The sequence below is a fragment of the Salvia splendens genome, chromosome 3 (assembly GCF_004379255.2).
Source record: "Salvia splendens isolate huo1 chromosome 3, SspV2, whole genome shotgun sequence".
Classification (NCBI taxonomy): Eukaryota; Viridiplantae; Streptophyta; class Magnoliopsida; order Lamiales; family Lamiaceae; genus Salvia; species Salvia splendens.
In genome coordinates this window covers 35295484-35320343 of record NC_056034.1, presented here as the reverse complement: position 1 = coordinate 35320343, position 24860 = coordinate 35295484, and the positions used below count along the sequence as shown (strand labels likewise).

The 24860-nt window shown below is 39.6% G+C and overlaps 3 protein-coding genes across 6 annotated transcripts; 2 read left to right on the top strand and 1 right to left on the bottom strand.

Moving 5' to 3' along the window:
* Positions 1–7591: 7591 nt before the first annotated feature.
* On the top strand, positions 7592–9018 carry LOC121793549 (probable WRKY transcription factor 30). Of its 4 annotated transcripts, none has more exons than XM_042191575.1 (4): positions 7592–7679; positions 8194–8439; positions 8512–8619; positions 8725–9018. In XM_042191575.1, the coding sequence occupies exons 2-4, from the start codon at positions 8195–8197 to the stop codon at positions 8858–8860; spliced, it is 489 nt and encodes a 162-aa protein (XP_042047509.1). In that variant the 5' UTR covers positions 7592–7679; position 8194; the 3' UTR covers positions 8861–9018. The 4 variants fall into 4 exon arrangements, with proteins under 4 accessions (XP_042047509.1, XP_042047512.1, XP_042047510.1 ...); XM_042191578.1 differs by having other exon boundaries at positions 7615–7679; positions 8232–8439; XM_042191576.1 differs by having other exon boundaries at positions 7626–7679; positions 8186–8439.
* Positions 9019–9632: 614 nt separating this feature from the next.
* LOC121797380 (putative methyltransferase At1g22800, mitochondrial) lies at positions 9633–14376 on the bottom strand. Its single transcript, XM_042196134.1, has 11 exons — positions 14212–14376; positions 14028–14108; positions 12828–12906; positions 12505–12646; positions 12324–12393; positions 11859–11923; positions 11705–11783; positions 11079–11166; positions 10720–10784; positions 10494–10583; positions 9633–10128 (listed from the first exon to the last, which is right to left on the bottom strand). Exons 1-11 carry the CDS (start codon positions 14335–14337, stop codon positions 10015–10017), a joined length of 999 nt encoding a protein of 332 aa, XP_042052068.1. The 5' UTR covers positions 14338–14376; the 3' UTR covers positions 9633–10014.
* Positions 14377–23732: 9356 nt separating this feature from the next.
* Positions 23733–24655, top strand: LOC121793412 (calmodulin-binding protein 25-like). The gene has a single exon (XM_042191419.1). The coding sequence runs from the start codon at positions 23907–23909 to the stop codon at positions 24486–24488; it is 582 nt and encodes a 193-aa protein (XP_042047353.1). The 5' UTR covers positions 23733–23906; the 3' UTR covers positions 24489–24655.
* Positions 24656–24860: the final 205 nt, after the last annotated feature.

Below are 24860 nucleotides of genomic sequence, written 5' to 3'. Positions count from 1 at the left end.
TTACCTTTCTTAAAATTCGTGCCCACGATAAGAATGACTCCTATTGTGGGACAGAGGGAGTAGTATATAAATAAATGTAAACTCAAAGCTATATAAATATATTACTCCCTCCATCTCATTTTAGGAGTCTCATTTGAGTTCAATACGATTTTTTAAGAAATGTAAAGAAAAGTTGGTGGAAAAATATAGTAGAATGTAGGTCCTATTTTTATATATTAGCTTTATAATAAAATGTGAGTGGAATGAGGTGTAGAAATCATGGTAATAAATATGCCCGGTCAATGGATTTTGACCACAAAATAAATGTGACGAGACATTTAATTTTGTGAAATTAAATGACATAGCGTCGATCTACATTTTACGTAGATAAATGTAGTATATTCACTTTCTCAAATCCGATTTCCGGTGAGTGAGAAATAGTGGATTAAAGTTGGGCATAATTAGCTTTTAATTAAAGCTTGGAGTTGGAGCTTAGGGAATAATTAACTAGTGTTAATTATCCCACATTGGAGGATTAACACATCTTTTAATGTGTATAAATTAAGTGACTTTATGTTACTTAATAATTATAGTGGACCAAGATGGGTGAAAGAGCCCACACGCGCGCACACGCGCGCGCCGCCGCCGCCGCTCGCCCGCCCGTGCTCGCGCTCGCGGGCCCGATCCCGATCCCGATCTTGGATCTTGGCAATTGGTCTTTGGGTGGTCTTTGGGCTTGGTGCTTGGTGCTTGGCCCAAACTATTCTTTTTAGACCACCGCCGAGTCAGCAATCCAAGTGGCTTGACACGTCGTCAAGCGAGGCACAGTCACGACTGCCACGTGAGAAATCCACACGCTCCACACACGGGTGGCACACTCCAGCCACACGCCTGTAACCGACGTCGGTTACGAATTGCCATGATGAGCCTTCAATGGCTGGTTGACCCTGCATGGTGGCTTGGCCTATAAATAGGCTAGCCATACCACTGCATTAGGAGACACACATACAAGCATTCTGCATCATAAGCTCTATCTCTCTCTGCATTGTCTTTCTGTCGAAGCTCTGCTCTCTCCTCCATCCCGTTCGCCGGAGCTCTACTGATTGCTGTGCTACATCAATAGAGACGCAGCCGTTTTACCTTTGGGGACGACACGCCAAACCGAAGAGCACTACCGGGGGGTATCTCGTCTTGCGGGAAGAGGCCTCCTCGACTCGGCTAAACTTAGTTCACGGTTACCGTTTCGAATTCTGTAATTTTCTTTGTAGTTCAGTTTCATCTTCTGTATTTCTTCTTTTGGGTTGTATTACGCCCGGTTTTGTTATCTCTTGTAATCCCCAGAAACCAACAATCGCAAGACGAGATAACTTGCTTTTGAAGGACTTTGGACCATAAAACTGAACTATAACTTTCGAAACTTAAAATACCTTTGCTGGAGATGTCGACGGAATCCAACACTGCTGCTGCCACCAACACCTCCGTCATTCCTTCCACCATGGCGACCACTGGACCGGTCAACACGTCGTCGATTCCGACGATGATGCCTACTCCCGGGCGCTATCCCTCTTCATCAACAACCCCTTGGGAGTTCGTTAACCCCCTTGGGCTCACTGGTGGATCCACCTCGAGTGGATCGGTTGGTTCCACTTTTAGTGGTTCCTTAGGATCCTTTAATGGATCGAGTGCTGGGGTCTTCGGGCCTCAGACGAATGCTGGGGCCTTCGGGTCTCATGCGAGTGCTAGTCCCTTCGGGGATAGTACGTTCATGGCGGGCTCTATGCCCAACGTGAATGGTGGGGGCTCTATGCCCAACCACGTTGTTGGCTCCTTCGGGGGCAACAGAATTGGTTCCTTCCAGGGACCAACTGCGGCAACTTTGGCACCAAGAATGATGCCACCTGCCGAGAAACCACCCAAGTTTGGAGGATCAGACTTCAAGAGGTGGTATCAAAAGATGTTGTTCTACTTGACAACATTGGGCGTCGCCAACTTCCTCACGGAGAACGAGCCGCCCGCGCCAAGCAACCAAGAGACTAGGCTCGAAGTCATGGCAGATTATCTTTGTAAAAATTTCATTCTAAGTGCATTAGCTGATAGTTTGTACAATGTATACTCCAATGTAACCACATCTAAACAAATGTGGGAAAGCCTAGAAAAGAAATATAGCATAGATAATGCTGCAGGGACTGAACAGGTCGTAGCGTCCAAGTTTATGGACTACAAAATGGTCGACTCTCGACCCATCATGGAGCAAGTCCAAGAGCTGCAAATGATCATCCACTCATTAGTGGCTGAAGGGATGACCTTGCCCGATAAGTTCCTAAGGTGCACGATCATTGACTAACTCCCTCCAAGTTGGAAGGACTTCAAGAGTTATCTCAAGCACAAGCGAAAGCAGATGACCTTTGAAGACTTGATCGTGAAGTTGCGCATTGAGGCAGATGTGTGCAAAAGCGACCAAAAGGCTAAGGGATTCACCCCAAATGAAGCCAAAGCCAACCTGTTGGAGCGGGGCGGTCCCTCCAACAAACGCCCTCGCCCAAACCGTCCAAACGACAAAGGGAAGGGAAAGCAGCCTTCAAAGAAGTTTGAAGGCGACTGCTACAAGTGTGGCAAACCAGGCCACTTTGCTAAAGACTGCCGCAGCAAGAAGAAGAAGTCGGCTGCCCACGTCGTTGAGAAGGAGTTCAAGGACTGGGATGAGAACGACCTCATTGCTGTGGTCACTGAAGAGGTCAACCTTGTTAACAACAACAAGGGTGGCTGGTATATTGATACCGGCGCTACTGCACACGTCTGCGCAGATAGAAGTATGTTCTCCACCTACAACAACGTTGAAGGGAGAAAGATAAACATGGGGAATCAAGCCTCGTCTGAAATCCTCGGAGTTGGTGATGTAATCCTCAAGATGACGTCTGGCGTCTCAATCACCTTGAAGGATGCGTTGCACGTTCCGGACATCCGGAAGAACCTAGTTTCAGGATCAATACTAGTGAATAAGGGTTTTAAACTTGTATTTGAATCCGATAGGTTTGCATTGTATAAGTTTGGGAAGTCCCTCGGAAAAGGTTATGTAACCGACGGACTTTTCAAGCTTAGTGTAGCAACACTGCGTGTTCCAAAGCCATTGGCTAATAAGAATAAAGCATCTACTTCCTCTTATTTGACCGAGTTTTCAAATTTGTGGCATTGTAGATTGGGACATGTAAATTCAAAAGCCATTAAAAGATTAGTAAATTTAGATTTACTAAAGGCTAATGAAGTGGATAATCAAGATAAATGTGAAATTTGTCTTGAAGCAAAAATGACTAAGTTGTCGTTTCATTCGGTTGAACGAAGCACAAAACCCCTTGAATTAATTCACACGGATGTATGTGATTTAAAGATGGTGCAAACTAGAGGTGGTAAAAAGTACTTTATCACTTTCATAGATGATTGCACAAGGTATTGCTACATTTATCTTTTAAGAAGTAAAGATGAAGCAATAGAAGCGTTCAAAAATTATAAGAACGAGGTTGAGAATCAACTTGGTTGTAAAATCAAAATGATTCGAAGCGATAGAGGAGGCGAATATGTAGCCCCGTTTGAGGAATTATGCAACGAAAGTGGTATAATCCATCAAACGACTGCACCATATTCACCACAATCTAATGGTGTTGCAGAACGCAAAAATCGAACTCTAAAAGAGATGATGAATGCACTGCTTCTAACTTCAGGATTACCACATAACATGTGGGGGGAAGCTGTTTTGACAGCCAACTATATCTTGAATAAGATCCCTCTCAAAGGAAAAGATGTCACTCCTTATGAGTTGTGGAAGGGAAGGAAGCCATCCTACAAATACCTCAAAGTGTGGGGGTGTTTGGCAAAGGTGATGGTTCCTCCGCCCAAAGAAGTTACAATCGGACCTAAGACGGTTGATTGCATCTTCATTGGATATGCACTTAACAGTAGTGCATATCGATTTGTTGTTCACAAGTCTGAAATATCGACTATCACAGTTGGAACAACAATTGAGTCGAGGAATGTTGTACTTCTCGAAAATACATTTCCTTGCAAAGACAAGGAAAAAGTCTCAACCAATTTTGAGACAAGAATTGAAGAAGCCACTAGTTCTAAACCAGTGGAAGAAGAAGCCACTAGTTCTAAATCAGCGGATGCGGAACCTGAATCACGCAAGCGTGCAAGGCCCGATCCAAAAGATACAGTACTAAGACGTGGTAATAGAGTCAGAACACCAAAAACTTTAGGTCCTGACTACATTGCTTTCATGTTGGATGAAGAACCAACATCGATAAAAGTAGCCTTTGCTGGCCCAGACGGGCTGCATTGGAGAGAAGCTGTTCAAAGCGAAATTGATTCAATTTTGCTAAACCACACTTGGGTGTTGGTAGATCTACCTGAAGGTGCGAAACCTCTAGGTTGCAAATGGGTACTTAAAAGGAAATTTAAGGCCGATGGAACAGTGGATAAGTATAAAGCCCGATTAGTAGTAAAGGGTTTTAAACAAAAGGAAGGACATGACTTCTTCGATACCTATTCACCTGTAACAAGGATTACATCTATCCGAGTGCTTCTCGCTATTGCTGCATTGCACAATCTTGAGATTCATCAAATGGATGTAAAGACCGCGTTTCTAAATGGTGAACTAGAAGATGAAATCTATATGGAACAACCCGAAGGGTTTGTAGTACCTGGACAAGAGAAAAAGGTATGCAAGCTAGTAAAATCTCTATATGGATTGAAACAAGCGCCATTGCAGTGGCACTTGAAGTTTGATAATGTGATGTTATCAAATGGGTTTAAAATCAACGAGTGCGACAAATGTGTCTACATCAAGAGCACTAATAACGGCCATGTTATAGTGTGTCTATACGTTGATGATATGTTAATCTTGGGTAGTAACACTCAAGTAATTAACGATACAAAGGCCATGTTAAAGAGAAACTTTGACATGAAAGACATGGGTCTAGCCGATGTAATTCTTGGAAGGAAGATTCTAAGAACGTCTGATGGAATCATCTTAACACAATCACATTATGTTGAGAAGATATTGAATAAATTCAAAGCCTATGATGGCGCGCCGGTTAAGACTCCAATTGAACTCGACGTTCACTTGAGCAAGAACAAAGGCGAGCCCGTTGCTCAAGAAGAGTATGCACGGGTCATCGGGTGCATTATGTACTTGACTAATTGCACTCGACCTGACATTGCTTGTGTCGTGAACAAGTTGAGTCGTTACACGAGCAATCCAAGCAAAGAGCATTGGAGAGCTCTTGTGAGGGTTTTGAGATATTTAAAACATACTCAAAATCTTGGGCTACACTTCTCGAGATACCCCCGGTACTTGAAGGGTACTGTGATGTCAATTGGATATCCGATAATAGAGACTCACTTTCAACAAGTGGATACGTCTTTACTATTGGGGGAGGTGCTGTATCGTGGAAATCCACAAAACAGACATGTATAGCCCGATCAACAATGGAATCGGAGTTCATTGCCTTAGATAAGGCGGGTGAGGAAGCCGAGTGGCTTAAGAACTTCCTTGAAGATATTCCATGTTGGTCTAAGCCAGTGCCACCAGTGCTAATCCACTGCGATAGCCAAGCGACTATTGGAAGGGCAAACAATGGTTTCTATAACGGTAAGTCTCGACATATACGTCGACGACATAACACCGTGAGACATTTGATCACAACAGGGGTGATTACAATTGACTATGTGAAGTCAATAGATAATCTAGCGGATCCGCTAACCAAAGGGTTAAACCGTGATCAAATGAATAAGTTGCTAGAGGGAATGTGTTTGAAATCCACAAACTAAAGAATTATCATAGTGGTAACCCAACCATGATGACTGGAGATCCCAAGAACTTGGTTCAAAGGGACAACTAAGCTATGAGAGTTCATGAGAAACACTCAACTATATCTATTCCCTAGAGAGCAATAGAGTGTTGGAGTAAAGGCCAAGTCTATGACTTCTAATGGTTCTTAAGAATCTCAAAGAGATGAAGTTCTCAAAGAGACCAAGTATGGCAAGGTACTTGACTAAGAATCACCTATGTAAGTGTGAAGTGTGGTCGCTTCATAAAACACACTTATGAATCCAAAGTGGTGTCCAAGACCGCAATGGACACAAAACGTGAGAACGGATGAGGTTGAGGTGTTTAAGCGTTAACACCATTGTCTCGGTGCACGCCATGGGGGATTAGTTCAAAGCATCGCGCTACTAAGCCGCCTGTGTATCCGATGGTGTCGACTATGGAAGGTTCAAGGCCAACAACTACCTATCCTTATGCTTATATACCTCTCGAGGGTTGAGCTTGTGTCTGCATGCATATGCATTCGGCTATTTCCACTCATGTGGGGGATTGTAGAAATCATGGTAATAAATATGCCCGGTCAATGGATTTTGACCACATAATAAATGTGACGAGACATTTAATTTTGTGGAATTAAATGACATAGCGTCGATCTACATTTTACGTAGATAAATGTAGTATATTCACTTTCTCAAATCCGATTTCCGGTGAGTGAGAAATAGTGGATTAAAGTTGGGCATAATTAGCTTTTAATTAAAGCTTGGAGTTGGAGCTTAGGGAATAATTAACTAGTGTTAATTATCCCATATTGGAGGATTAACACATCTTTTAATGTGTATAAATTAAGTGACTTTATGTTACTACTTAATAATTATAGTGGACCAAGATGGGTGAAAGAGCCCACACGCGCGCACACGCGCGCCGCTGCCCGCCGCCCGCCCGCCCGAGCCCGAGCCCGTGCCCGTGCTCGCGCTCGCGGTCCTCGGGCCCGATCCCGATCTTGATCTTGGATCTTGGCAATTGGTCTTTGGGTGGTCTTTGGGCTTGGTGCTTGGCCCAAACTATTCTTTTTAGACCACCGCCGAGTCAGCAATCCAAGTGGCTTGACACGTCGTCAAGCGAGGCACAGTCACGGCTGCCACGTGAGAAATCCACACGCTCCACACACGGGTGGCACACTCCAGCCACACGCCTATAACCGACGTCGGTTACGAATTGCCATGATGAGCCTTCAATGGCTGGTTGACCCTGCATGGTGGCTTGGCCTATAAATAGGCTAGCCATACCACTGCATTAGGAGACACACATACAAGCATTCTGCATCATAAGCTCTCTCTCTCTCTCTCTCTCTGCATTGTCTTTCTGTCGAAGCTCTGTTCTCTCCTCCATACCGTTCGCCGGAGCTCTACTGATTGCGGTGTTGCATCAATAGAGACGCAGCCGTTTTACCTTTGGGGACGACACGCCAAACCGAAGAGCACTACCGGGGCGTATCTCGTCTTGCGGGAAGAGGCCTCCTCGACTGCTAAACTTAGTTCACGGTTACCGTTTCGAATTCTGTAATTTTCTTTGTAGTTCAGTTTCATCTTCTGTATTTCTTCTTTTGGGTTGTATTACGCCCGATTTTGTTATCTTTTGTAATCCCCAGAAACCAACATAAGGCCTATTACCATTTAAGGAATATTTCATCCGAAACTCTTAAAGTGGAACACATAAAATTGATAAACCGGGACTCCTAAAAAGGGACGGTGGGAGCGAGTAGTATACACTGCAAATAATGGAAGCAAAACTGGACAATTTATTGACTTTAAGATTGACGCTCCATTATCTTCTCTGGTTGAGTAGCAGTTTTCAAGAGTCTTCTTCTCGAAATTTTCAGGTTCTTCATCTTCGATTTCACCACTATCTATATCTTCGATTTCATGAAATGTTTGAAGAAGATAAACTTATCCGCTTTGGATCCGTGTTTTGCCTATCTTGCTTTGCTTATGCTGAGTTCAATTTTTATCTTATAACTGTGTTAAATTTATGTGATATCTGCTGAACTGAAACAGAGGTAAAATGGTAGGAGTAGACGAGTAGTAAATAAAGAAATCAAACAGCTATTTTTGTTTCCTTTCTCATCCTGTTGAAGTAGTTGTTGCCTACCATTAGAAAAAATGTTGTTGGGTATAAATATAATGGTTTGTAAATAAATATAGTCTTCTTTAGTACTTTCCACAAAATTATCATATTTTTATTTTTGACAAGTTTTTCTCTTTGGACCTTATTCTCCACTAATAATAACGCTCCAATCATTTTATTTTTCTGTTACTACTAGTTACCAAATTTGCATTAAATATGAATTCCACATGAAATTTGGAACTTGGTTTAATGATTGGATAGTGTGATAGGATGGAAAGTGAGCGTGTTGAGTTGTTGAATTCATTAGTTAGTGAGATCAGCAAAGGGATGGAGCAAGTGAAACAGCTCAAAGACTCTTGTTTTTGTAATTCAAACAATGGAGTTTTGGACAAAATGTTGTCTTCTCATGAAGAGGCTCTATTCATTCTTACTGGTCGTAATCCACAGCAACAATGTCACTCAGACTCAGGGATATCATCGTTATCAGATCCTCCTGCAACTGCAAGTCTCAAAAGGTGATTGATTTGTCAACCACAAATCATACAGTAACACCATTCTTATTAACCACACCTGGCTTGGCTTTGTAGGAAAAGTAGCACAGGTAAGGTATCTGGAGACTCATCAGTGCCACCCGAGGATGGATATAGTTGGAGGAGGTACGGCCGAAAAGAAATCCTTGGTTCCAAATATCCAAGGTCACTTCTGGTTATACTTTTTTTTTTTTTATCTTTTAACACTAAATAACACTGCATTTGAGGAGGGTATATTATAAGTGTAATGAAAAAATATTTGATACGCAGAGAGTATTACAGATGCAGTTTAAAAGGTAGTACTTGTTGTGGGGCAAAGAAGCAGATACAAAGGTCGGATGATGGGACTGTGTTTGAGATCACATACAGGGGGTTACATGTATGCCGACAATCCCCCAAATCATAATCATAGGCCTATCTATCTCTCACTTCATTGCCTTACCTACATATGGAATATGGTTACCATTCATGAGCTTTCTTTTACATATACTACTAACACTATCCAATTATAAAACCATTTTGACATCATATTGTTTAGTATAAAACAACATCGTTTTACTTCAATTATCAATTTTTCTACTCTCCGATATTAGTCCTATACTACTATTGGAAAGTTACTCTCGATTTATTAATTCATTTGTCCGGCATTAATCGTCCCAATGTGCCATTTTTGTTTGTCCATAAATAATTGTCTTATTTGTTTTTTTATATTTGGTAATGGATCACATTTTCCATTAATTTTCTTGTATTTGATAATAAATTATTTCTATTTGCTCTACCCCTTTAAATTAGAAATTTTCTATTTTAGAAAATTTTATTCTCTCTACTAAGGTAAAATTCATTCTCCACTATTAATATTTCTTATTTTACCAATTGTGTATTAAAACTCATATCGTTTCAAAAGCTTCTATTTTTAAGAGATAGAAGCAGTATATAAAAATAAAATTCATATTCCATTAATCTTTTTCAAAAGAATGAGAACCACAAGAAATTATAGCAAAATATAAAAACTAAATAATCTTATAAAGAATTTACCTCAAGAATAATGATGAAGAAAAGAATCCCACAGAAGGGAATAAGAGCAAGAAGGCATGTGGAAGGCACAAACAAAACCTTTTCTTTATCACGCATGTATACAAACTTCCATCTTCCCATTATATTTTTAAGAAATCCAAATATAAAATGTGAAATAGGAAGTCTCCAAATGCACTATAACAAATGGATCATTAATTTATTACAACAAATTAATGATGATGCAATTACAACATAGCAAATGGCCCATCACGTTATGCTTACAACCCTCCAAATGCATAGGATAAACGCAGTATATACTATCCTACTCACTACTAGTATAGATTATCAATTTATTACAACATCAGAGGAAAGAATTCCATAGTCCATACACAGAAGAAATAGTTGGTTCAATTATCTCAAGTTCTCGTTTTTCGTTCTTTTTCTTCTTATTTTTCTTCATCTGTGAACTCCATAGCCCAATTAACCCTACCCTAAAACCTCGAACAAGCTTTCTTCTTCTCAAACAAAACTTCCTTTGTCGACACACTAAGTACCTCCGCCAAACTCCTTCTGGATGTCCTTAAAAGATACTGTGGCAGATCCTCTCTTCTTAGCTCTTTGCTGTGATGGGTGCTCCCTCCACCCAGTCATAAATATGACCTGAAATGAGTTATGCAATCAAGCCCACGAAAAGAGGGAGAGAGTTTTCCCGGAAAACCCTGCAAACTAGCATGAGTGCAGGAAGGGGATAACTGTGGTGCTCAAGTAATATATAAACACAGTAGTGAACTCATCTGGTTCAATGCCATTTACAAATCATGTTATGCCATTTAAAATGAGATTTTATCCTCTCTGTCATCCAGTTTACAGGCAGACACTTGTGGGTGATTTTTTTTAACAATTTTCTTTAACTTCAAAAGTGATTCCGTAGCTTCTGGTGGATAAGTGTAGACTAGTTGAGGCTCCCTGAACTAATAGATGCGGTTTTGGTTGCATGAGTTTTATAATTAACTGTTTGAAGTTACCTGGAATGTTGCTGGGATGGTGCCATCTTCGGTACCAAACATCGATTCGTAAATAGCTGCTGTTGCCAATGCAGTATCCCTCTTTAGACTCTGATTCAGTTTAATTTTAGATGAAATATTAGAGTGACGAAGAAGGACTATCTTGAAGCTTAACTTATCCTTCTTAAAGACATTAAAGAAGAATATCACCCAATTCAGAAAACGTATAACAGTGAAAAAATCTTACTGTGTTCCTTTGTAACAGAGCGTTAGTTTCACCCATAGTTCGAAGATGTTCTATCAACTCCAGAGCTACCTTGAACAAATGAGTAAAGAGCAAATTACGTATGTCCAAAGATAAACTCAAATAATAAAAATATTTACAATTTACACACTACTTTGCTACAATATCCCACGACCATACTACATCTTTACATAAATACAGTCAGATTCCAAGATCCATTATCAACTAATGAACGATAAACCGAAGAACAAACTGGGGAGTTCACAAGACACCAGAATTTTCAAGTAAGTGAATATATTTGACTACCTAAAGTAGTTACTCTCAAGCAATAGATCCCGAAAACCATCAAATATATCACATACCGCTGTTATATCTCACAGTATATTCATCTACATCAACTCCAGGAAGGGTGAATCCTGCCCTAGTTAAAAGATTTCCTGCATCACGTACCTATAAAATCAAATAAGGAATGCTTTAAATTACAAGACAGTAAAAATATATATTGCTCCCTCTGTCCACCAAGATGGTGCAACATTGATGATGTGAATTCTAGTAAAATGTTGGGTAGATATTTGGCTAGGAATAAGTGTCCCCATCAAGGACATATAGTAGGTTAAAATGGTGGGAAAATTGGTAGTTTCTTTTGTATAAGGAGTATTATTGTGAGGGTAAATTATAAGAATGCCTGGTCAAAAAGTTGCACATTCTATGTGAACGCCTAATAAGGCAATTCTTTGACCTCTTAGTGGACAGATGGAGAATCATTTTGTTTGTGTTGTTCATGAAGAGAGATCCACGAATGTAAACTATGAGCTAGACTAAACAGCACCCAAATATGAAATATACTGATGAAGACATGCTAATGTTCATGATGTTTTACAAGAACAAATACTTCGGGATTGTTGAACCTGTTATCAATATCAAGACTTGTGAGAACAAAAAAAACAACTAGAACAATCTACATAGCATAAGATTAGCTAAGAAATACTTGGGCCAAAGGTGACAACCGAGGACTTATTCCTCCTTCACGTTCCATTTGAGCCACAGTGCACGCTATTCTCAGCTCTCTGTAAGAAAAAAAAAACTAAGGCCTTTCACTAAACAAAGAGCTCCAACACATACAAACAACTCGAAGATGTAACCTTAAAGTCTCTCCTCCAAGAATAGCTCCCAGAAATAGCCCATCGGGCTTAAGAGACAATTTACTCTGCAACAAGTAGAATTAAGCAAATGATTTTGTCATTTTGATGAGAATTGTAAGAAAATAAGTAAATTAGAGGAGTTCATTAGATCATCTCCAATCATACACTAAATCTCATTTTTTATGTAGAAAAATTCTCCAATCATACTGCACACTCAAACCCATTTTTGCGTTTTTCTACGGAACAACACCAAATATGGGTGTGTACTGCAGCTATTGCAAAAACTATGTGAGACATATACTCAAAAATGGTGTTGTGTTGAGTTTGATGTGAATGGTGGAGTAAAATTACTTTTTGTTGTGACATATACTCAAAAATGAGTTTGAGCTTGGTGTAAACGGTTGGAGAAGGCCTAAGAACTGATGATGACCACAATAACTTAGATTATTGATGCACATGCATTACCTGTATCATGGCACCTGGGAGATCATTCGTCCAATGAAGGCCCAAGCAACTAATAACCAGGTCCAGGGAACTAAATAATCATTAAAAACGTATTGAGCTAGTTATGATTTTTTTTTTTTACGATGATTTGTAAAGGTAATAAGAATTATAAGATGCAAAGAAAATAGACCATTGTGCATACCTTTCCTTCACAGGCAAATATTCTTCGTCAGCAACAATGAAAGATGTTTCAACATTTTTGTTTGGTGAATTTTGTTCAGCCTGCTCACATAATTTCACCATATCAACTGAAGTATCCATCATCGTAAGCTTTTTGATACCACCTGAAAGAATAGAAACACTCCTCTGTTCTTTGAAAAAATCAAGCCAAAATTTTAACTTGAGATACTGAACTCCCCTAACTCCAAGTTTTAAGTTGAGAAGTGCCACTGGTAATGCGGAATATACATTCACAGACCCCACACTGAAAAGAAATGAACAAGACTGACAAAATTTAACTCTCACCACGTCCATTCAACAACCGCCTAATTGCTTCCAGAGAACCACCCATACATAATGCTGAAGGAAATGTCTTTTTACAGTCCTACAGCAACAGATGGTAAACCAATATGGAACTTTCAGGAAATCTCCTCAAACTATTACCATTCAAGATATGTGTAGAATATGTAGGAGCACCTTAGAACAGTACATAAGCACATTTCCAGAAACCATACATTAGGAAAGTCCAACACAAGGACAGACAATAATCTTCTGAAGACATAGCACATTATTGTGTACGAGCAACCAATCTAGAATCATAGTTCTGTTCCCAAATCCGATAATTAGGAGATATAGCTACTAATCAAAAGGTCTGCAGAAAAGGAGCACTTAATTACATGCAAGATCATGAAACTGGTTGTAACTCATCATGGTTGGTTCAACATATTCAAGAAAGCTTAAACAACATTAATGAGTAAATGCCAATGCAAAAACATAAAGACAAGGCAACAACAATTATAGAATTTACTTTAACATTAACCCAGTAGCCACTTTAAGCCTAAGGTTCAAACTTCAAACAAAGTTCTTAGTTTAGAGGTTGCATTTCCCCTCAGAATGTCAGCTAGCTTCACAGCACGACACAACACAACACATTTCAAGAATGTTACTCCCTCCGTCCCCAAAGAGTATGAACTATAATTCAAACAACACATTGCCCCTACACATCATTTTATTTACTCCTTATACCATTAATTACCCTAACAACTTATACCATTACAATAATATTGACCTCACTCTCCACTAACATTATTTCCACTACCATTTCTCTCTCTCTCTTAATTTTCCTCTTATTTATAAAAACTCGTGCCGAACTCATTGTTCATACTCTTTGGGGACGAAGGGAGTATTTAAAACTAGGGTAAATTTCACTTAAAACCCTAAACTGTACATGCTTTATCAAAAATATCCCGAACAATAGTACTATAGTATTTAGTAGAAGCTCAAACTATCCACTTTTTGACAAGAATAGCTATGTCCATTTTGGCCAAAAAATGGATACGCAGGAAACGGATATTTTTGGAGCAGTGTGCAAGCAAATGTCTATCGTTTAACAATATTTTTCAGCTTAAAAAAACACTACGATTCTCAATTAGTGTTAGAATCAGTGTGATCAAAATGAGAATTATAAGTCATACAAAGTAAAAGTTTCATTTGAAAAAAAATCACCTCTAGCCGATCCAGCAAATTCTCAGCTACTGCATCCACCAAAGAATCCCCGGGGCGCAATAACCACGCGGCTCTATCGCGCTGTACATTGAGCATTATTAGGAAAAAAAATTAGGTGAAGTAAAATTCAATGTACCATGTCGATTAGCAAGTAAATTTGAAAGAGGAAATTGTTGCTCCGAACTTGTTTGCGCTTGAGATTACGGTCAAAAATTTTGACTCCAGTGCTGTGGTCAGTACAGTAGGATCTCTCGTTCCTCCATAGCATACGGCGTAAACTTCTGAGGCAGAGATCGACGGCGCTTCTCATTTTCCAATTTCGCCGGAAATCCAATTGCTGTGTTTTGGAATTTGGTTCGGATTTTCCAATAGAAAAGTGTGAATTGGGCCAACAATTGGGCTTGATATTACAGGCTTTGCGTATTTGGGATCCGTTATGGTCTTTATGGAGACATTTTGAGTCCATTCCAACAAATTAAATAAACTGTATATCCTAATATATGTAACTTTAATATTCGATGGATAATATGAGTTTTAATATGAAATTTGTAAAGTATGAGAGAGAAAAAAGGGTAATTGAAACGGTCTTTAGTTGTAGTGTAATGTATGGTGAAAATGTTCTAAAAATACATAATTTAATTTATTCTGCTCACTCTCTCTAAATTCAAAATCTCACAACTCAAAGAAGTAGAAGAAAGAGTTGTCTAATGACGATCATGTGCGTGTACTGGTTGCCAAATTTTACCCAAATGTGCTCCATTAGATCCTCCGGAGTTGGGTGTGGGCGGTAGAATCACGTGTCCTTGCCCGAACAGACAGTCGCTCTTGCAAAGACGGATGCACTCCACTGCGAGGCGGACTACTTGCGGTAGAGCTTCCCGGGTCGAACCAATTTCCCGCCTCAGGTCCTTCGTCGGCGACAATCATGTTGTGCAAGAATATGCACGTATACATGATGTTGACCATATTCTCCATAAACCACGTACGAGCCGGGGCTTTGATAATGTTGAATCGAGCTTGGAGAACCCCGAACGCTCTCTCCACATCCTTGCGAGCGGCCTCTTGCTTCGGCGCTAAAAGAGCATGTTTTCCGTTCATCGGCCTGTTGAACGTCTTCACGAAGGTTGGCCACTTCAGATAGATGTCGTCGGCAAGATAGTGCCCCATTTTATACTGGCGGTTGTTAGCGATGAAGTTGATGGCCGGCGCTTTACCATTCAAAACTTCGCTGAAGAGGTCGGATTGGTTGAGCACGTTGACGTCGTTGTTCGATCCGGGGACCCAAAATGATCATGCCAAATCCATAGCCGGTAGTAGGCAACGGCCTCGAGTATAACGGTAGGGTGGGTGCCTTTGTGGCTGCTCGTGTATGACCCCCTCCACGCCACAAGGCAATTCTTCCATTGCCAATACATGCAATCGACGCTGCCAAGCATCCCGGATAATCCGTGCACTTCTTCGTGAAGTCGGAGCAGAAACTGACAATCTGCGGTGCTTGGCTTCAGGAGAAATTCGTCGGTGAAGGCTGCCCGGACGCCTTTGCAGAAGTTCATCAAACACATTCTCCCAGTGCTTTCCCCAATGTGCAGGTATTCGTCGAACACATCCGTCGTTTGTCCAGTAGCAAGCTGACGGATTGCTGCAGTACATTTTTGGAGCGTCGTGTGACTGGGATGGCCAACGGCGTCGAACCCTTCTTGGAAGTACTCTTCCCGGGCTGCAATGTATTTGCGATATGCAGAAATAGTCGTTTCCGCATGCGGAAACTGTGACGAAAGTAGGTCTCTCCCCATACCGGGTTCTCACAGAAGTAATCGCGTACCAACCTTACGGCGGCTTCCTCCCGGTTACGATGGATGTAAATCCGGGATCGCCTTTGAGGCGGCGCGGCCTCCTCCACCTCCCTACGTCGATCTTCTTCTAGCGATTCTTCCATTATTCAACGCATTTGCTCAAATGGATCCATGAATGGATTAAATTTGGGAGAAGAGTAATGTTTTGAGATGAAGAATGTAGAGTGTTTGGGAGTGTTTGAGTGAGAATATAGAGTTTTTTTTGTGGATTAATTTGTGGAAATGATTTTATATTTATAGAAGTGATTGGGGGCTTAAAAAAATACAAAAAAAAATAAAAATTTGTAAAAACGGCTATAAACGGCTAGTATAATTTTGAGATTTTTTTTATTTTTCGAATTTTTTCTGAATTTTTGAAAAAAAACAAAATAAAACACATTTTCAACGGAAATAAACGACGCCCACTCGTGGGCCGACGAGTGGGCATCACGCCTAGCGCCAGCGCTCGCCACGTGGCGCTGGGGCGTGGCGAGACGTCTCGCCAACCAACCCGCTGGGCCGAGACGCCCACCGAGACGAGACCGAGATGGATGGCTGCATCGCCGTCTCGCTGCGATCTCGTCTCTGGGAGACGAGACCGAGATGGAGGCGAGACGCATTGCGGATGCCCGTAGTACTAGTGCCTAGTGGTAGTAGTTTAGAATGACTGTACGTTCTTTTACAATATTAAATTGGTTTAGTTATTATAGCCACAATTTTTAGCAAATTTTAATTTATAATATCAATTTCAATTTTATATTTTTATAGTCTGAATTATTTATTAATTATATTCAGCAGCCAAAACAATGTCAAGTTTGTGGCTAATATTTAATAGTTTTATAACAAAATTCGTTTGTTTGACATTTTATTAAACAATTTTAGTTGAATCAGAGACGAATTTTTTCAAAATAGACCAAAGAAATGCTATTGTCACTTCCCTAGCATTAAGCAAGTGTAATATGTGAAAACCTTCATTTTGAAATAGCCTACAACAATCATGCATCTATCGAATGAAATCATTAATCTCGTAAACAATTAATACTCCCTCCGTTCCACCATAAGCGAGTCACTTTCCTTTTCGGAATGTTTCACCATAAATAAGTGATTTTCTCTTTTAAGCAAAAAAATCTTCTTTCTTACTTTATTTTTTCACTCCTCTACTACTTCCTCTCTCATACTTTACTCTCTTTACTTTAACTCTTAAAATAGAAGTGGATTCGTTTATGGCTGGACAGAGGAAGTATGACTATAAATTAATTACAAACTTGACGAAAACTTGACATTGCTTGGAATTTATCCAAGTGCTGTGTAAAATATTAATTGGAGTTAGATGATAGTATAAAACTTGAAAGTTCAATTTATAAAGTTAGTCGAGTTAGATGATAGTATAAAACTTGAAAGTTCAATTTATAAAGTATGACTAACCGTATTCAATATGAGTATGTATATAACTTAATATGATTATCATGTGATTTTTATTATACCAAGTAGGTCATGCGGTTTTCTCAAAAGTAGCAATATATGACGTGACCAAATAAATCGTAAAGTAAACCCGTTATTATTTTTATTTGTGCATCGCAAACGATGCTGATCTCTCACAAATTGAAAATAAACATAAGTTATAATCATTTTTGGAGTAGCAATTATATGTCATGTCAATAGTGGTCCACGCTTATCATAGATGTTGATTAATAATTAATAAGGCATATCCCATTAATTAAGCAGCAAACAATGATCACATAGCTCGGGATTAAGGTGATCGGTAGATATTGGATCCCTAGAAAGAACTCTCTGTTTATAGAATGGACATTAATACTTAATACAATATTAGTTTTAACTTTTAAGTATTGTTTTGTATATATAATATATTTATTGGCATCTTTAATTTACGTTAGGTAAAATCGCAGAATTTTAAATAATTGAAAACTTTCTATTTCTGATGTTGAACGGTTTTTTTATTCATCTTATTTTATTCTTGTTTCAAATAATTAATAACAACCCGAATCATTCCAAATGCCATGATGATCAATTTATAGATTCATCGTCCCCTAAAGTCGTAGTATGATTTTCGTGTGAATTTAATGATGATATACGTACATAGGATTACAACTGTCAAATAATGTTACTCTTGTTCTTTAGTTAATTTTGAGAGTATAAATCTGAGTACTATATATAGTACTCTATGAAATATCATATGGGCGTTGAAAAAAATTCAAAGTGAAAATATAATTGTACTCTATATTCAATCTACTTTTTTTTTATTTTCAATATAAAAGAGCTGAGTTTCGATAACAATAAATTATAAGCATAATTTTGTGAAATATGAAATCAAAGCATGTTTTGTGAGACATAACTATTGGAGTGCGCGAGATTATAGGCGATTAGAGAGAGATTACGAGTTCGAACGATATTATTTACTCCACATTTTATTAATTAAGTTTTGTTGCATTTGATTTATTGATATTTTTAAAAGTTCACTGATTAAATGGTGACGTATGATACAGTTTGAGCATATGTTACGAGTGATTTTTAAATTAGCTAGTTCAGGAGATGTGAACCGAAAAGTCTGAAATACTATCATTTTCTGCTAACCTTACTATATTATTAGTATAAGATAATAAGATATCATGCTTTATTTGATTCAAATTCACTCGTGTAGCTCGCTATTCTCATTTATTAAGCATTACATTTTGCTTAAGGCATGTGTGAGTCAATTAGTTTTCCATAAAATACAATCACATTCTGTTATATTGTACTAACTGAACTGTATTCAACTATTCATTATTTGGATGTCCAACTATATAGTTGAATAATTAATTTTTTTTCTAAAAATACACATTAAATCTATCATACTTAAACTGATTTATTTTATCTCACAGCACTTTTATCTCATAGCTCTTTATCTTTTCTTTATTTGGAGTAATTTTTAATTCTTGTACTCAAATGAAATGTCTCTATATTAGGACCGAGATGTAATTTTAATCAATACTTTGAATGATTCGTTTAGCAATGTGCTGAGACAACTTAAAGATTGAGATAACGTAGTCTGCTCTGTATAATAAAATTATACAATTTCAAAAATAAGTATACACAGACGAGCGTTTGGACTGAACCAACAATTTCTGTGGCTTTTCAACTGAATATAAACAATTTGAATATTTATTTGTTAAAAGAAGTATTTTTTTTGCATAATAAAAGTTACATTTGGTGTGAGTACAAGATTTAAGAAATTTAAAGAATAATAAGTTGGAAAGGTACTAGAATATTTAGTCCATTTTTTTATATTAATTTGATAATAAAATGTGAACGGAGGGATCAGTTAGTAGAATGTGAGACCTACCTACTATTTATGATAACATTGAAATATGACTTTTATTGTGAGACGAATCAAAATAATAAAATGTGATTTTTATTGTGGGACGAAGGGAGTATTATTTATTTATTTGTTGAGACAATTATTTTGTTAAGGGATTGATCATGATTATATAATTGGTAATCCTCTATTTGCAGTAAATAATTGCAGCTAAAAAGCAATAATGGATAACTAAAGTTTATTGGAGGATAAATCCGAGAAATCAAAAGTACACTACAAAAGAAAAAGACAATGAGCCGAGCCGAGCCGAGCCGAGCCGGATAAGGTGGAAGAGTCTTGGGATATAAGCCTGTCCGTGTATTGGGATAATGAAAGCAAGATTACTGTGTAAAAGCATCAAAACTATCAAGTCAATCCTAATTTTCTCGATACGTCACGCCCCAATCACCCTTACGTCACTGCTGGCGCCTTCACTCTTTTGATTTTGAAAATTAAAATCAACCCTGTTTTCCTTCTAGAAAGTTGCTCATTGTCGATTATTCTCTTTGCCATTCCTAAAAATAAAATTGCTCATAATTTATCTACTTATACTCACGAAATTAATCAGGAAACCTATTGAAAGAATCACAAATCTTATTCACCCCTATAATTGGATGTCAATTAGTAAGGGTTATTATCCATTCTTAACTAATTAACAATTCAAAAATAAGATTAATTCTTAGTCATTAGATTAAGAGATCCAATGATTAAAATAATGACAAGTGTATTATATTTTATATTTGAATAATTAGTAAATAAATTTAAAGGGTATTAATGTAAATTCTCTCTCATCAAAATTATCTCAAAACTTTAAATTTGGTAAGCCGATTTTATCAACAAATGCACAAAGAAATCTCAATATAGTGTATGTAAAATATCAATAAAATTGTGTTGATATTTTCTTGTACTTGTGTTGATATCTTCATGTCATATTGTTGATATTTGTAATACACTATGTTGATATAAAAAAACCCACTAAAATTATCTTATGATAACATAATGACGATATTACCCTTTAATTGATATTTTGTCTACTATTTATTGAAATTTGTGAGTTTTAATCTCATCCACTCATTTTAAAATCTAAGGATGTAGATTTAGTCATAGTTTTGAATTATGATGTTAGAAGCATTAGAACAGGACCCCAACTACTAATATTGAATCTTGATTTCAGTATGTACACCTTATTAATTATCTACACGTAATATTGAATCTTAATTTAATAACATTATAAATAATAGGAGTATCATACTTATCAAGTGTCACTCGGATGATTTATCAAATCTTATCCTCCAATACAAACAAAAATACTCCCCATGTTCCAAATTACTTACGTCGTATTTCATTTTGGGTTGTCCCAAGTTACTTGAGTTATTTCCCTTTTTGGTTAAAAATAAAACATCAAATCACACATACTTTATTCTTTCTTTTACTTTACCTTCTCTCCTCTCTCTTCTACTTTATTTAACTCACTAAACACAACTTTCTTAAATTTCGTGTTGAAAATAAACGTCACAAGTAACATTGGACGAAGAAAATATATAATGATGATGCATGAAAAGAGGAAAAAGATTTTTACTAGTATTAAAATTTACGGCTAAAAGTATTGAATAAATTCAAAAAGATTCTTTAGGACCCACGCGGAAAAATGAATGGATTAAATAAGGGGACACCACATGGGCCTTAACCACATTGGGACCTACACTTGGCTAATGTAAGATTAGACTATAGTAGAATTGATATCAATTTATTATGGAGTACTATGCAAACATCAATAAATGAAAGTAACAAGGTGATTATTGGGCTTAAGAGATTTAATTTATGTGACAAAATCGTTTTCCTTTAAAATTTTCTTTATTGAGAAATCTTGAGTTTAATTCTTTCTACGTGTGGTGTAGTTATATTATTGCAAAAAATTGTAACAATATTATGTTGCACTTCCATTCCATGCAACTAATCCAAACGAACATTTTTAACATGTCAGCAAATTAGATTAATGGGGTAACATACATCCTTTAACTAAAAAGAACATTATACTCTTTCCATCCACTACATAAATTCTTCCCTTTTATTTGTCCCTAAAAATGAATAATTTTCCTTTTCAATAAACTTCTTTCTCTCTAATGAGACGATAGTCACTTCTACTAATAAATTTTTCTTTCTATCTCTCTATCTTTACCAATTTTGTATTAAAATCTATCGTTTCAAATATTTCTATTTTTAGGGACGGAAGAAGTATCTTCATTGATTTTACTCCATTCGTGCCCCACTAATTGGCACTAGTTGACTTGGCACGAGTTTTAAAAAATATTATAGCAGAAAATGAGTGAAAAAAGTTAGTGGAATGTGAATCTTATTTTTATATATTAATTTGATAATAAATAGGAGTGAAATGAGTTAGGGTAATGTAAGAGCATCTCCACTCCAATGGCGGACGTCCGGTCGGACGTCCGCGACGGGCGACCGGGACGTCCGCCATTGTGGCGTCGAAGGTCGGATACGAACGTCCCGTGAGGACGTCGGGTGTCCTCGGACGTGCGGGCGACGGGCGGGCGGACGTCCGCCATTGTGGAGTGGGTCGGACGTCCGGTAATTAATTTTTTTAAAAACTCTATATATACGGCTCGTTGAACTTCATTTCAATCGCACCACTTGTGTTAACAATTTTCTCTCTTCTTTTACTACAAATTTCATTTCTACTTAATGCACAACGATAGGAACTCCCTTGCCACGAGCGAGTCGCAGACTCCGGCGTTTCCCATCGACCTGGAGGGAAACGTTAGCGGAAATGCGATAACAGTTCCGATAATGTCGGGGATGGGTGGAATGGGTGGGATGATGTCCCCTTATATGTACAATTAGATGGGTGGGATGGGTGGTATGATGCCCAGGGCTGCGGGGATGGGGAGGCATGACCCCAAATATGATGATGCCGGGGATGTGGATGGGGATGGGGATGGGGGGCATGACCTCAAATATGATGATGCCGGGGCCGGGGATGGGGATGGGTGGGATGATGCCGGGGGGAGGGGGTGGCAGGGGCCCACAAGCGGACGATGTCTATCGGCCAGTTATCGATATGCTGTCTACTGATACCCCCTCCACTTATGTTCCGGAGACTCAGTTCACCAGCTTGGAAACTTTCTCTTTAGAGGAGTTGGGGCTATCTCCAGTCAGGGGGAAGGGACGTGGCAAGGGCAAGGGGAAAGCCCCGGGCTCTTCCTCGCGAACGGTGGCAGAGGATGAGGATGAGGATGAGACGGGAAAGAGGACGGTATGTCCGAGTCAAGCAGCGGTATGTCCGAGGAGGATGTCCGGAACCGTGCCTTTGCTCAATACCCCGACAGAGCCTTGAAGTTCAAACAATTCGATCAGTGGGAGGCCTTTCTCGTGGTGAAGGATTCCCCAAAGTTTTGTGGGGGAGTCAAATCGGGCTGGGCGAAGCGGATGAAGATCAACGCTTCTGGTGAATACAGCAGCAGTGCTGGTTCGCACGAGCTCCCAGAAGCCGACGAAGTGTCCCCGCTACCTCAATCAGACTCTCGCCGCCGTCGTCGCCCGGTTGGGCAAAAGGCTGCGCAGCGGAGGGCTAGAGGAAGCAGCAGCGGGTCGTTCGAGGTCCAATCGGAGGCCACTACTCCCTCAGAAGATATCGACCGACTCGCCCGCGCGCAGTTAACGACTAGCTTGGTCCGGACCATGCATAGGTGGCATAGCACGACCGATCCAGTGTACAAGAGGATGTTGAAGGATGTCATCGATGGATGTCGGCGCGATTTGGGGATGCCACCCATTGGAGATGATGGCGCCGAGATTAGCGGCGGGGACGACTGGGCCGGCACGGGCCACGGGGCCCGCACGGGGGACGGGGGCGGCACGGGCGACGAGGACAGCGCGGAGTGAGCAGGGGATATTGGACTATATATTTTTCTTTTTTTGAATGACTATGTATTTTATTTTTTTTCTAACTATGTTTTTTTTATGTTTTATGACTATGTATTTTTGCCCGTATTTTGCTTTCCCGTATTCCGTGTCAAAATTATAATTCCGTTTTTACGTAATTACATTATTGTGATTTTTTTTATTGCGGAAAGTTCTAGTGGGAAGGGCGATGGGAAGAGAGGATTGTGCAGGGGATGTCCTAGTAACGTGGCAGAAGGTGTTTTTGAGATGTCCGAGTGGGACATCCGCTCACTGAAGATGCTCTAAGGTCCATTACCAAAAGGGAGTAAAAAAGTGACTTGTACACTTTTGTGGACACTGTCTTATAACGGTGAGAAAATATGCCCAAAATCAGGCAAACAAAAGCAGGACCACGAGTGAAGCCAACAAATCAGCTACGCACTGCGCCGTGAAGCTACTCAATTAGCTCAGTAAAATCACAGTCTAATTACCACTAGACAAATATCCCTCTTTACTAAACCACGGTTAACTCTCCGTACATCTCTAGCTGCCGCGTGTCCCGACTAACGCGGTTCCACCCTCTCTTCACCGCCCTATTTATTACTCTCCTCCCATCCCCTCCCCTCTGTAATTCCTTCCGCCATCTCTCTTCACTCTCCCTCCCTCCAGATTCACATAATTTTTCTCCTCAAACCAACCCAATCTTTCTCTTCTCGCTACTTAATTTCCAAATCCAGTTTTTTCATACCACAATTGAAACCTGTTTGGTGCTCAAATCAAGTTGTTTTTTCAATGGCATCCGATAATTTGATGGCGATGGAGCAGCCGTGGATGTTCCGCCCCACATTCGGCGATTCCTGGATCGCCGACATCTTCACCAAGGAAACCGATACCCTAACAAAGGTTCTGCAGAAGTCGATCTCCACTACCTCGTCCGACGGCGACGCCTTCTCCGCCGAGATGGCCTTCGCCAAGCCATCTCCGCCGACCGCCTCCGGCGGCTCCGAGAACGACGCTGCAGTATCGAAGCAGCGGCGGAGCCTGCCGCCGTGCGGGAGGGTCTCGAAGCGGAAGTCGCGCGCGTCGAAGCGCGCCACCACGACTTTCATCGCGGCGGATCCGGCGAACTTCCGGCAGATGGTGCAGCAGGTGACTGGGGTGAGGTTCAGCGGGCAGCTGGCGGTGCTGAAGCCGGAGCCGCAGAGGGCGTTCGGCCGGGTGCAGCAGCCGTCATTTGACACGCCGGCGGCCTTGCTGGATGGCTCAACCGCCGCGGCGCCGGCGCCGTATATGGATGGGGGTCCGAGCGCGGCGGCGATTGGGTTGGAGTCGTTTTGCAGCTTCCCGACGCTGGAGTCGTGGAAGGTTATGTAGTAATGGCGGAGTGAAATGTAATTTTACTTCTGTTTATGTGTTTCCAAGTTAGAGAGGTTTGAGGGAGAGGGATCTGTTAATATCTGTGGTTGGGGGAGTTTAAAGGGAGATCAAGTTGTCTTGTAACTCTGTTTTCTAATTTCCATTACGTTTTTTTCAGTTTATTACGTCTGTCGCCTATGTCTAGTTGTTTTTATTTTGCAATTCATCAACACCAATGTTTTTTTTCTTCGATTCACGTCTTTTAGTAGGAGGAGAGGATGAAGAAATCTAATGGCATTTTTAGTTGAAAACATACTAACAATGAGAAGATCAGATAAATACCAAATGATGTGATTCTGAATGATTACATCCATATTTTATTTATATAAG

Coding starts and splice junctions, on each gene's coding strand:
- LOC121793412 (XM_042191419.1), top strand. CDS start 23,907: ATGGCATCCGATAATTTGATGGCGATGGAGCAGCCGTGGATGTTCCGC.
- LOC121793549 (XM_042191575.1), top strand. CDS start 8,195: ATGGAAAGTGAGCGTGTTGAGTTGTTGAATTCATTAGTTAGTGAGATC. Junction 8,440..8,511: donor GCAACTGCAAGTCTCAAAAG/GTGATTGATTTG, acceptor TTGGCTTTGTAG/GAAAAGTAGCACAGGTAAGG. Junction 8,620..8,724: donor CTTGGTTCCAAATATCCAAG/GTCACTTCTGGT, acceptor TTTGATACGCAG/AGAGTATTACAGATGCAGTT.
- LOC121797380 (XM_042196134.1), bottom strand. CDS start 14,337: ATGAGAAGCGCCGTCGATCTCTGCCTCAGAAGTTTACGCCGTATGCTA. Junction 14,109..14,211: donor GTAATCTCAAGCGCAAACAA/GTTCGGAGCAAC, acceptor CTCAATGTACAG/CGCGATAGAGCCGCGTGGTT. Junction 12,907..14,027: donor ATTTGCTGGATCGGCTAGAG/GTGATTTTTTTT, acceptor CTGTTGCTGTAG/GACTGTAAAAAGACATTTCC.